Consider the following 13,470-nt stretch of genomic DNA (forward strand, 5'->3'; position numbering starts at 1 on the left):
TCAAATGTGCATCAGATTAGCTATCCTCATAGATAGCCTCCGACCTCCTCGATAGCAACTAACAGAGCACATTCTGTTTCATCCATTCTGGTGTGAAGACCAACTATGCCAGGAAGTAATTGTGCTTAATTCACTCATTATTTTAATTTATCAGAAATGCATAATTAGACTTGCACGTGATCGACTGTTTTGCTACCCCAGAGGATCGACCTTCGCATCCAGTCAAAATGTAAGTAACGTTCAATTTTAATGTTAGCTGTGTTAACTGTCGCTACTGAACAGTAGTCCAGCTCCATGGCTAAATGGTTAACGTCCTGGCCTTTGGTCACAGGGCTCCCGGGTTCGAATCTCGGTAGGGTAGGGAATTTTAACCATAATTGGTTAATTTCACTGGCACGGGGGGCTGGGAGTATGTGTCGTCTTCATCGTCATTTTCATCCTCATCACGACGCGCAGGCCGTCTACGGGAGTCAAATCAAAAGACCTGCATCTGGCGAGCCGAACTTGTCTTCGGACACTCCCGGCACTAAAAGGTCATACGCCATTTCCTTTACTGAAGAGTTCGCAAATATTTCCATTTAACAAGGGAAGTTAATGAGACATCAATCTGAGGACAATAAAAGCCTTGTCATATACCCAGCTGATGTATTCCCGGTTAAGCAATAACGTAGGAGAGTTGTCATCAGATTAATCTTTAAATTTTATTTATACTTTTTTGTTACAAGGCCTATCCATTTAACCATGACAAATGATAAATATTTCCATATCAGCGATAACTTTGAAGAACTTAACAGTAAAGTACCGATTGTAGAAATATATTCCATCAATAACAAAGTATCCGAAATAGACGTTTGGACAAAGAATTCTTTAATTGATATTATACACCACTCTTTGATGGAATAGATACTTTCCAAGATTGTAATAAACGTTACAAACGCGTATATTTCCGTCCTTATTTATCTTATATTAAATACACATGAAATGTAAAAGTTTGGAAATTACATTTTGCCCGGTTTTTTTTTTTTTTTTGGTACAATTTTCGATACAGGTATCATTGACGGAAAACATGATTAATAATTTAATTTTTACATTTACATAGCTAGCGGTTTAATGCCGCATGAATACATTGAAGATTTTGGTGGTGGTGGTGGTGGTGGTAATTATTGTTTTAAGAGGTGGTGGTGGTGATTATTGTTTTAAGAGGAAGTACAACTAGGCAACCATCCTCTATATAACACTAATCAGAGATTAAAAATGGAAGGGTTCCGACACTTCGAAAAATGAAGTTATCGGCCAAAGGAAGACAAGGGCCACGAAGGGCGTGAAAATGAAGGACTCCCTAGCCCTCGCAAACCTAATAGCGTCGGGGTCTGAAAAGAACAAGAGCTGACCAAGGAAGGTCGGATAGGATAGATGAAAGTGAAGAGCCTGGCGCAAGTAAGTGGAAGCAATGCAGGACTCAACTGAGGGCCCTGTGGTTGTCAACCTACGCTCCAAAGTTCAGAGCGGTGGTGGTGGTAATTATTGTTTTAAAGGAAGTACAACTAGGCAACCATCCTCTATATAACACTAACCAGAGAGGAAAGATGGAAAGGGTCCGACACTTCGATAAATGAAGGTATCGGCCAAAGGAAGACAAGAGCCGCGGAGGGCATGAAAATTAGACTCCCTAGGCCACCATGTGTAACACCGTCGGGTTCGGAAAAGAATAAGAGTTGACCAAGGGAGGTCGGATAGGATACATGAAAGTGAGGAGCCAGGCATTAGTAAGTGAAAGCAATGCCAGGACTCAGCTAAGGGCCCCATGGTCACCATCCCACGCTCTAAAGTTCAGAGCGGTGGTGGTAATATTGTTTTAAGAGGAAGTACAACTGGGCAACCATCCTCTATATAACACTAATCAGAGAGAAAAGATGGAAAGGGTCCGACACTTCGATAAATGAAGATATCGGTCAATGGAAGACAAGGCCACGAAGGGCGTGAAAATGAAAGACTCCCTGGCACTCGGAAACCTAATAGCGTCGGTGGTAGTGGTGATGGTGATTATTGTTTTAAGAGGGAGTACCACTGGGCAACCATCCTCTATATAACACTAATCAGAGGGAAAACACGGAAGAGGTCCGACACTTCGAAAAATGAAGGTATCGGCCAAAGGAAGACAAGGGCCACGAAGGGCGTAAAATTGAAAGATTCCCTAGGCCTCCATACGTAATACTGTCAGGGTCGGAAAAGCACAAGAGTTGACCAAGAGAGGTCGGATATTATAGATGAAAGTGAGGAGCCTGGCACAAGTAAGTGGAAGCAATGCCAGCACTCAGCTAAAGGCCCCGTGGTCACCAACCCACGTTCCAAAGTTCGGAGCCCCTGGGGCAAAGCCCTTTTTAGTCGCATCTTACGATAAGCAGGGGATACCGTGTGTGTTATTCTTCCGCCCCCACCCACAGGATGAAAAGGGCCCCGTGGTCACCAAACCACGCTCGAAAATTCAGAGCCCCTCGAGCCCCTTTTAGTCGCCTCTTACGACAGACAGGGGATACCGTCGGTGTTATTCTATCGCCCCCACCGGCAGGAGGAAAAGGGATTGGGAATATAATGGCCGTGGCTTTAATTAAGGTTAAGTCCCCAGAATTGCTTGGTGTGAAAATGGGTAACCACAGAATACCATCTTCAAGGTTACCGAGGGTGCGATTCCACCTCACCCTCTCCCGAATTCAAGCTCACACATACGCGACCCTAACCTCAATCGCCCTTAATATTCCTGCGCCACAGTATTCTGATCAAATAATATATTGTAGTCTAGTGCAAAATTCGACTATCCTTGTACTTAAATATCACGCTTTAAAAAATTCAGTTTAGCTGTTTTCTCGTGATGCTGTATTAAACAACTTCACAAACAAAGGTGGTGATGGTGTTTATAGTTTTAAGAGGAAGTACAACTAGGGAATCATACTCCATGCGTATAACATAAATCAGAGATTTAAAAAATGGAATGGATCCGACACTTAGAAATATGAAGATATCGGCTAAAGGAACACAGCGGCCACGATGGGCGTGAAAATGAAGGGCTCCCGAGATCTCGGCAATATAATAGTTGATGTCGGAAAAGAACACGATTTGACCAAGGGAGGTCGGATATGATAGATTAAAGAGAGGAGTATTACATTAGTAAGTGGAGGCAATTCCAGGATTCAGCTAAGGGACCCGTGGTCGCCAACCTATGCTCCCAAGTCAAGAGTCCCTTGAGCCCCTTTTAGTCGGCTCCTACGACAGGCAGGGGATACTGTGGGTCTTATTCTACCGCAGCCACCAACAGGGAGAGAAGGAAAGTATTTGTATTATATGTACTGTATTTAGCCTCGCTGCTGTTGAAATGGCGTATGGCTTCTAGTGGTGGTGATTATTGTTTTAAGAGGAAGTACAACTAGGCAACCATCCTCTATATAACACTAATCAGAGGGAAAAATGGAAGGGATCCGATACTTCGAAATATGAAGATATCGGCCAAAGGAAGACAAGGGCCACGAAGGGCGTGAAAATGAAAGACTCCCTAGCCCTCGTAAACCTAATAGCGTCGGGGTCGAAAAAGAACAAGAGTTGACCAAGGGAGGTCGGATAGGATAGATGAAAGTGAGGAGCCTGACACAAGTAAGTGGAAGCAATGCCAGGACTCAGCTGAGGGCCCCGTGGTCGCTAACCCACGCTCCAAAGTTCAGAGCCCCTGGGGCCCCTTTTAGTCGCCTCTTACGACAGGCAGGGGATACCGTGGGTGTTATTCTACCGCCCCCACCCACAGGGAGAAAAATATGGCTTCTAGTGCCGGGAGTGTCCGAGGACAAGTTCGGCTCGCCAGATGCAGGTCGTTTAATTTGACTCCCGCAGGCGACCTACGTGTCGTGATGAGGATGAAATGATGATGAAGACGACACATACACCCAGCCCCCGTGCCAGCGAAATTAACCAATTAAGGTTAACATTCCCGACCCTGCCGGGAATCGAACCCGGGACCCGTGTGCCCAAAGGCCAGCACGCTAACCATTTAGCCGTGGAGCCGGACCTCGCTGCTGTTAATTGCAACACATCATCCAGATAGCCTTGACGAGAGCTAAATTAGTTCCTTATCAAGGAGTCAGTGCCTTCGACCTCGCAACTGACGTCTTCAATATCATAATATACTGAACAGATTGTAGTTGGAAATAGTACGAAGGGGGTCGTGATTACTGTCTTAACAGGTTTTAATTATTAGTTCTTCCTTAAATTATCAAAAATAATTAAAGAACTACCCCGGGTGTGTTTTAGCCTAACAGCGGGAAATATATTGTTATATTATCTGACGTAAGAAATAGGATCGAGCTTCAAATACCGGCATACCGTAAACTGGTGTACTCTTCCGGAGGTAGTACTGCTCTCGTCAGGCACACATTTTAGTCGCATACCAGCCCTCCTCTCATTTCTGCATTTCTGGCAATATAGCTAATCGAACGAAGACGGCAGATGTTGGTGGTGATTATTGTTTTAAGTGGAAATACAACCAGGCAACCATTCTCGATATAACACTAATCAGAGGGAAAAATGGACGGAATCCGACACTTCGAAAAATGAATATATCGGTCAAAGAAAGACAAGGGCCACGAAAGGCGTGCAAATGAAAGACTCCCTAGCCCTCGTAAAACTAATAGCGTCGGGGTCGGAAAAGAACAAGAGATGACCAAGTGAGGTCAGATAGGATAGATGAAAGTAAGGAGTGGTGGTGGTGGTGGTGACTATTGTTTTAAGAGGAAGCACAACTAGGCAACGATCCTCTATATAACACTAATCGGAGAAGAAAAAGGAAGGGATCCGACACTTCGAAAAATGAAGGTATCGGCCAAAGAAAGACAAGGGCCACGAAGGGCGTGAAAATGAAAGACTCCCTAGCCCTCGCAAACCTAATAGCACCGAGCTCGATAGCTGCAGTCGCTTAATTGCGGCCAGTATCCAGTATTCGGGAGATAGAAGGTTCGAACCCCACTGTCGGCAGCCCTGAAAATGGTTTTCCGTGGTTTCCCATTTTCACACCAGGCAAATGCTGGGGCTGTACCTTAATTAAGGCCACGTCCGCTTCCTTCCCAGTCCTAGCCCTTCCCTGTCCCATAGTCGCCATAAGACCTATCTGTGTCGGTGCGACGTAAAGCAACTAGCAAAAAAAACAAAAAAAAACAAAAAAAAACCTAATAGCGTCGGGGTCGGAAAAGAACAAGTGTTGACCAAGGGAGGTAGGATAGGATAGATGAAAGTGAGGAGCCTGGCACAAGTAATTGGAAGCAATGCCAGGATTCAGCTGAGGGCCCCGTGGTCACCAACCCACGCTCCAAAGTTCAGAGCCTTTGGGGACCTTTCTAGTAGCATCTTTCGACAGCCAGAGGATACCGTGTGTGTTATTCTACCACCCCCACTCACAGGGGGATGAAAGTAAGGAGCCTGGCACAAGTAATTGGAAGCAATGCCAGGATTCAGCTGATGGCCCCGTGGTCGCCAACCCACGCTCCAGAGTTCAGAGCCTTTGGGGCCCCTTCTAGTAGCATCTGTCGACAGCCAGAGGATACCGTGGGTGTTATTCTATCGCCCCAACCCACAGGGGGTAAAGAGCTATTAAAATACTACATATTTTGACTTCGAAAGCCCAATGAAAAACAGATTTAAGATGTTTGCGTCCTTGTAACATAATATAGGGAAAGAAGAAGATGGATGTTGATCTAAAACAACCAGTGATAAGAATAAAACAAATGTATTATTAAACTGAAACATTCGAAAGTTATGTTATGACTAGTCTTATAGCAAGAGCAAATCACACGTGCAATATCTTTTTCAGTTTGATATTTTTACTGGCAAGATCTTCCTCTCTTGAATCATTGGTTCTATTCACATGCGCCTTAATAAGGGCTTTGAAATACTTGCCAGTCAGTAATTTTATGCAGCGGTTGCATAATTTATACCTTCACTACATGCATTGAGAAAGAAATCTGTCCATTAATTCGCTTTTAATTTAATGTGTGCTTTCCAACAAAATCTGTTTTCACATGTTCCTGATATTTTGGCAGAAAATTTTCCTCCACATCATTTTAGAATGAGCATACTTCTCCATTTCTATTCGCAAAATTTCCCATGCTACAATCATTCATACGTCCCTACACTCAGCATGGGGAACCTTCCTTCATGCCCAGCCCATGACATAATGGTGTGCATTTTCCTGTATTACATAATAATCATAATTGTTTACCTGATCACCTAACTCACACTATTTAGTAACATTAGTTTCAAAATTGCACTTCATCATATCGTAATCAGTCAATAGAAAGTTTACAATATCTGATTCACAATTACTGTCATCAGAAGCCCATAGCAATTGATTTACCATTACACTCTTATGGCACTGCTAAATTGGCTCCATCTGAAGTTGCATTATTACCTACTTTTGCTCTAATGATCGAATCATTTTTTCACGTGGTGGTGGTGGTGGTGATTATTGTTTTAAGAGGAATTACAACTAGGCAATCATCCTTTATATAACACCAATCAGAGAGAAAAAATGCAAGGGGTCCGATACTTCGAAAACTGAAGGTATCGGCCAAAGGAAGACAAGGGCCACGAAGGGCGTGAAAATGAAAGACTCCCTAGCCCTCGCGAACCTAATAGCGTCGGGATCGGAAAAGAACAACAATTGACCAAGAGAGGTCGGATAGGATAGATGACAGTGAGGAGCCTGGCACAAGTAAGTGGAATTAATGTCAGGACTCGGCTGAGGTCCCCGTGGTCGCCAACCCACGCTCCAAAGTTCGGAGCCCTTGAGGCCCCTTTTAGTCGCCTCTTACGGCAGGCAGGGGATACCATGGGTGTTATGCTACCGCCCCCACCCATAGGGGAAATTTTAGAGTACACAAATACAACACGAAACTATTAACCACCCTTGTCTTAATATATTTTTGTTTCTGAAATCCATTTCTGTGAAGTGGTCCGAGCATATTACACAGACGTTATTGAAATGTTAGGGTCGCGGAGCTATGAGCTTGTTTCCGGGAGATAGTGGGCTCGAACTCCACTGTCGGCAGCCCTGAAGATGGTTTTCCGCGGCTTAAGTTTTCACACCAGGAAAATGCTGGGGCTGTACCTTATTAAGGCCACGGCCGATTCCTTCCCTCTCCTAGCTCTTTCCTATCCCAATCCCATCATCGCCATAACAACTATCTGTGTCAGTGCGACGTAAAGCAAATTCTAAAAAAAGAAAATTATAAACGTCCTCGTCTCTGCTCCTCATAATTTCATCTAAATCTTCCCTTATGCTCTTCCCTTATGTTTAAAAGAAAGTACGTTCACATAAATAGAAAAATATAAAGGGCATGTAAACCTTATAAGAGGTATGCTTACAGCACTTTAGTTTTATAATCTGTCAAATGACTTAACGATCGCTTTATCTTTTGTAAATAAAACAACCTTACGTAGCAATAATAACGCATCTTCCTGACATTTCCAAAATAGAGATATATAACAAACACAAAGCAATCTGAATTACAAATGTGACACTTCTAACATACAAGTACACAGATGACTGCAGTAGCAGGTGTAGTTATCACCTCGAACCGCTAGATGGCAGTGTAGCCAGTTTCTCGCAGAAGTTCCCACTATTATCATATTGAGCTATTTGATAACACTAATCAGGGAGAAAAATGGAAGGAATCCGACAGTTCGATAAATGAAGGTATCGGCCAAAGGAAGACAAGGGCCACGAAGGACGTGAAAATGAAAGACTCCCTAGACTTCCAGTACTCTAATACCGTCGGGGTCGGAAAAGAACAAAAGTTGATCAAGGGAGTTCGGATAGGATAGATGAGAGTGAGGAAATTGGCACAAATAAGTGGAAGCAATGCCAGGACCAAGCTAAGAGTCCCGCGGTCGCCAACCCCCGCTCCCATGTTAAGGGCCACTGGGGCCCCTTTTAGTCGCCTTTTACGACAGGTAGGGGATACCGTCGGTGTTATTCCTCCGCCCCCACCCACAGGGAGTGGAGTGCTAGGATGATCCCAACCAGTAATACATACGTAATTTTACTTGAAGATGAATTTTAAAGCTAGCAAGCGCACAGTAGTCAATATTGAGAGAAGAGAAAAGTAGAGGAAAAGAAAGGACTGAGGTCGTAACAAATTACCAGTTGCAACATACAAAGGAATCATGACAGGCATGATAATTCTATTTTCCAAAATGTGACATGCGTATAAATAGGGGAACTAAATCAGAACGCTCAAATGAGCCTCATATTTCTGGACAGATTCGTGTGTCTGCAGATCTGTAACAAAATGTGAATAAATGTCAAGAGCCGGGCACTATCCATATGTCAACTCTTAAAGAAATTTCGTGGATGCAAATAGAACTTATAACAAGGTTATTTGTCTCGACAGACGAACCATAAAGGAAATCCCTACACATGCCTTGGGAGATGTCATCTGTTCTGTCTCACTCCTCTGCGCCACAGGGATATATAAGAGAATACTCATGTGCGAATATCTTGCACGGAAAGATGGCTTAACGGACAATCACACATGTCACAGAAAGTGGAAGATGGTGGCGATAGTGGTGAGTATTGTTTATGTGACGTTGTTTATGAGCGCATACAGAAATAAATAAAATAAGAATAATAATAACTATTGACATAAAATACGAATAAGGATATAGTAAATAATATAGACACTTAATAATATGAATAAGGAAAAAGTAAAATGACGCAGTGGCGGTGAATTCACATCAGAAAATGGAAACGTGACGAGTATATTTCGATACGCAATATTAAATCAAATACAAGGGAACACTTACAGACCTAAATATGACAACTAAAAGGGGAGAGTGGAAGGTGCTGGAACCCTATGAGGTATATGGGAAGGTATGACGTTATGGGAGAAAAGACTTACAATCATCACCTCGAAACTCATCATATTAACATAATCAAAACCAATATTACAAGAAACAAGATCATGACATAGCAACTGACACTTTTGCACAATGAAGGGTGTTTAAAAGACTTTAACAAAATACAGTTCCACGACACGGAATCAAGACATACTTAAGTAACTTAGAGATAATTCGATTTAACAGAAAAGGGTGATGCTACATTACAATGTATAGTTTAAAACGAAAGTAAGTGATAAAACTGAAACTACGGCAACGAGAACGTAGTGCAAACTCGGACACGTTAAATTTAAAAATTTGAAAATGGCATTAAGCAAGGAAATACCGAAATACCAAAGTAATTAAATTAAATCAAACGAAACTACAAAACATTGAGAATAACATTGAAACAACACTTACCAAATAAAACTGGGGTTCCCGAGGGGAGCCCTCGAGCGCACGCAACCGCACTCGAGGACGGTCAGATGGAATAGACGCGGCCAAATCGTATCCCACACGCGAAGCTGCCTAAGGCCGGGAATTGACAAATCACAATCCACCAGTGGGAAACAAATTCCACTAGATTCCCTATCTTTTCGCCAATAGGAAATCTCGTTATTCTAGCGAATGAAATTGCATGGTCATATTAAGATAGTTAGCAACTTCTCAAGATTTCCTATTGCGACACCTATTTCAACAGCAATATATGTGGTATAGAATGTTTCACAACTAAAGCACCTTTACATTTTCATCAGATTACAATTTTGACATAACTTAAAGAATTACCAAAATTAATTTTCAAATAATTCTTCAAGAAATTCTTAAAGTTAAAACGTCCCAAGTGTCTTTTCCTCATGCTTGCTGACATTAATTTAAATGATCAATTACAAAAAAATTACATACAAAAATTCACAGTTTGCATCTTGCAATGTTCATATTGTTCAATATACCTTGCCTATTGCCTAAAAGAAAAATTATTACACACATATTTAAATTAATATTTCTTGCCGTTATATAAAATAATTCCAGTAGAATCTATAGTTAAACCAAAATTGAAATCCTTCAGATACGTTAAATAAAAAATTATAAATAATATTTCCCATAGTTCCAGTTCTCCGTCCCACCACATATTACAGTTCAAGAAGCTTAACTGGGCAACCAAGATGAAGGTAATGGCAAAATAAAGTGGTGGGTGGTGGTTATTGTTTTAAGAGAAATTACCTAGCTACATATAGGCAACCATCTTCTATTCAACACTAATCAGAGAGAGAAAATGGAAAGGGTCCGATACTTCGAAAAATAAAACTATTGGCCATAGAAGTACAAGGGCCACGAAGTGCGGTGAAAAAAGGCATCCTAGACCTTGCAACCTAATACCGTCGGGGACGGCAAAGAACAAGAGTGGACAAAGGGGGTGGGTGGTGGGGGTGGTGGTGATTATTGTTTCGAGAGGATATACAACAAGGCAACCATCCTCTATATAACACTAATCAGAGAGAAAGTATCAAAGGGATCCGACACTTCGAAAAACTAATATATCGGCCAAAGGAAGACAAGGGCCATGGAAGGCGTGTAAATGAAAGACTCCCTATGATTCTCAACCTAATACGTCGGGGTCGAAAAGAACAAGAGTTTACCAAGGGGGTGGTGGTGGTGATTAATGTTTTAAGAGGAAGTGCAACTAGGCAACCATCCTCTATTTTACAATACTAATCTGAGAGAAAGAATGTAAGGCATCCGACACTTCGAGAAATGAAGATAACACCCAAATAAAGACAAGAGCCACGAAGGACGTGAAAATGAAAGACAATCTAGCCCTTGGATATAACAGCGTCGTGATCGTAAAAGAACCAGAGTTGATCAAGGGAGGGCGGATAATATAGATGAATGTGAGGAGCCTGGCAAGAATAAGTGGAAACAATGCCTGGACTCAGTTACGGGCCTCGTGGTCGCCAACCCACGCTCTCAAGTTAAGAGCTTCCAGGAGCCCCTTTTAGTCGCCTCTTACGACAGGCACGGAATACCAAGCGTGTTTATCGTCACCCCCCCCCCCGCTCATCCCCGCCCTCAGGGGTACCCGTCAGAGACATAATGTTTTTCTTGTGTGAGGGTAGCAGTGGCGTACGCTGAGTCCAAGACATGGACTACCACAAGACTTAGTTTACCCCTTTGCGATGGTTGGTTAAGTGAATATGAAGCCTTTTGAGCGTTTTGAGCTGCAGCGAAAAACAGTTGCCTTATGGATAATACAGGATAAACAGGGGCATAATTACCCATACTACACGGCCTTAAGAGTAAAAGAGAAAAGGTTGTACATAGCCGGCCATTAACAAAAGGCAAGGAGGAGAAAATCCAACAATCCTTATAGAAATTACTAAAAACCCAAATGGGCTTCGGTCCAGAGATACAGAGGATAATCCCATACTACAAGAGGATGACTAAAGGAGGAACCTTTAAAGCCGAGACGAGATTTACAAAATTTAGAGTTTCAAAACTTTAATCACCCAATCGCAAGGTTGAATGGCAGACGGCATAGGTTCACCACTCTTCTTTCCCTTACATTACATATATCCCGGTACGGAATAGAAACAGAGTCCTCAGACTTCGCCAAATATCCTACATTTAAACCACGAGTTTACAAAATTACATTAAAAGAAAGCGGCTAAAACCTTCCCCTCAAACTATCACATGTTTAGAAAATTCTGCCATCACCTTGTATCGCTGGATATTCTTCAAGCAGGCCATGCCCCTGCCTCCTAGGCCTCCGTCAAGTTCACTCCCAGGCAATGGAGCAATTCAGACAAGACGGCCCTAAAGTGCCCGGCTTATGTAGTTCACTTTGCTGATAGGCTGAATTCCTGTACACAACCCCGGTTTCGATTGGCTAGAGAATGTATTTACAAGCATCTGATAGATTACAGTAGAGGAGGAACCAGAAAAGCAATCTTCAGAAAAGGTTTACTAATAAAAAAATGAAATTTCCTAAGTTCTAGGTTCGTTTTTACTGCGTAAGAGTGAGCTAGCAAATCGATGATAGAGCCATCTAACTGTAGAAGACGAAATTCTTTGGGAGTTTACAAGTTTCATTTTCAAGCCCTTTATGGTGCTTGTATTTATTTGGCCAATACATTCATTCTAAGCATTGTTGGAACTTTCCATATTTTGCTTAGGATGGTTGCCCAGTTCCTTCAGCCAACAGAAACTTGATAAACTGCATTCCTTCATACCATTTACAAATGAAACTGACCAATTAAAGGATGATGTACATGAAAGACAGGCAACCACCAAACACACACTTTTCACTACTACTACTACTACTACTACTACTACTACTACTAAATGCCTTCATTCCCCCCAGAAGGGGGCGGCGGGCCTCGTAGACGATGACGCCCTCTCTCAGGCCGGGAGATTTGTGACGGTGAAGGAGATGCTCGGAGAAGGTGAGGGGGTTGGCGGTCGTGGCCTATACTAGGAACTGTCCCGGCATTCGCCTTAGTGCAGGAGAATGGAAAAACACAGAAAACCACTTTCAGGACAGCCGATGGTTGAGGCCAACCGTGAGGTCCAGCCCTGTCCCGCCTCCCGAATTCAGAGGTGTAGAACCACGGGAAAGCCGTAGCCACCCCTCCTCTGCTCGGTTGGCCAGTCAGAGTGCAGAGCTGTTAGATCACGGACCAGCCGTGGCCACTTGAGAGCCGAGACCCACTCTGCACCAACAACACACTTTCCTTGAAATACAGTATATTGGTGATTCAAATTTTACACAATGAATGATGATGACCTTACATAGATTATAATAGTTTGTATGTAGATGCGATAATAAGCTTTTGGGCTTTTTTTTTTTTTTTCTTTTCCACAGAGAACATTGCTCTTCGTCTTCAAAAGATAATCTCTTCCGTTCACGAGCAAGACTTCTCTAAAAATGAATGAAGGTTTGAATTACTTGAATTTAAGCACGGCGGACTGGATCCCTCGCTGCGCTAGCTAGAGTGACGCATCAAGTCGGCCGTGACTTAAGAATGCTTTACCCACCGCCGTCTCAACCTCCATGTATAGAGATTGAGACGGCGGTGGCTTTACCGTTGTCTATAGTAAGTGGTACTCTCATTCGCCACTTGATGGCTCCCTGTGCGCAGCGTGAACCATTTCGTGATAAGAATACGAATTTGGAAAAAATCGGAAAGAAGTAATAATAGTGAAAGGATAGGGAAGAGAACTACCTATATAAATCCTTAATGGCTGGCAACCACGTAATACTTAAGTGACAGAGAGTATCGCCGTTAAAAAGCGTATTTCCAAAGCTTCCCGTATAATCCCAGACCTGCAGTGTTTAGTGTGGGTTAGGGCTCGAACATCTGGTCGGTGGATGCAGGGCGAGTTTGGGCCCACAAGTAGCCACGGCTGGTCCGTGGTCCGACAGCTCTGCACTCCGACCGGCCAACTGAGCATACGAGGGATGGCCACGGCTCTATGCCTCTGAATTCGGGAGACGGAGAGAGACTGGTCCCCACCTTCGGCTGTCTTGAAAGTTGTTTTCCGTAGTTTTTCATTCTCCTG

At 43.0% G+C, this 13,470-nt stretch overlaps 2 protein-coding genes across 2 annotated transcripts in view; one reads left to right on the forward strand and one right to left on the reverse strand.

Annotated features, from left to right (window-relative positions):
• LOC136881296 (uncharacterized) overlaps nucleotides 1–9,393 on the reverse strand; it is a 66,936-nt gene extending 57,543 nt beyond the window's left edge. The window contains exon 1 of the mRNA XM_068229124.1: nucleotides 9,334–9,393. The gene's annotated coding sequence lies outside the window, so the exon portion shown is untranslated. The remainder of the gene's footprint in view (nucleotides 1–9,333) is intronic.
• Nucleotides 101–13,470, forward strand: part of LOC136881295 (facilitated trehalose transporter Tret1) — a 44,416-nt gene continuing 31,046 nt past the window's right edge. Inside the window, exon 1 of the mRNA XM_067154093.2 lies at nucleotides 101–229. Within this exon, the coding sequence (XP_067010194.2) occupies nucleotides 228–229 (2 nt within the window). The 5' untranslated portion in view covers nucleotides 101–227. The remainder of the gene's footprint in view (nucleotides 230–13,470) is intronic.

Source organism: Anabrus simplex, chromosome 9 (genome assembly GCF_040414725.1).
Source record: "Anabrus simplex isolate iqAnaSimp1 chromosome 9, ASM4041472v1, whole genome shotgun sequence".
NCBI classification, from domain to species: Eukaryota; Metazoa; Arthropoda; class Insecta; order Orthoptera; family Tettigoniidae; genus Anabrus; species Anabrus simplex.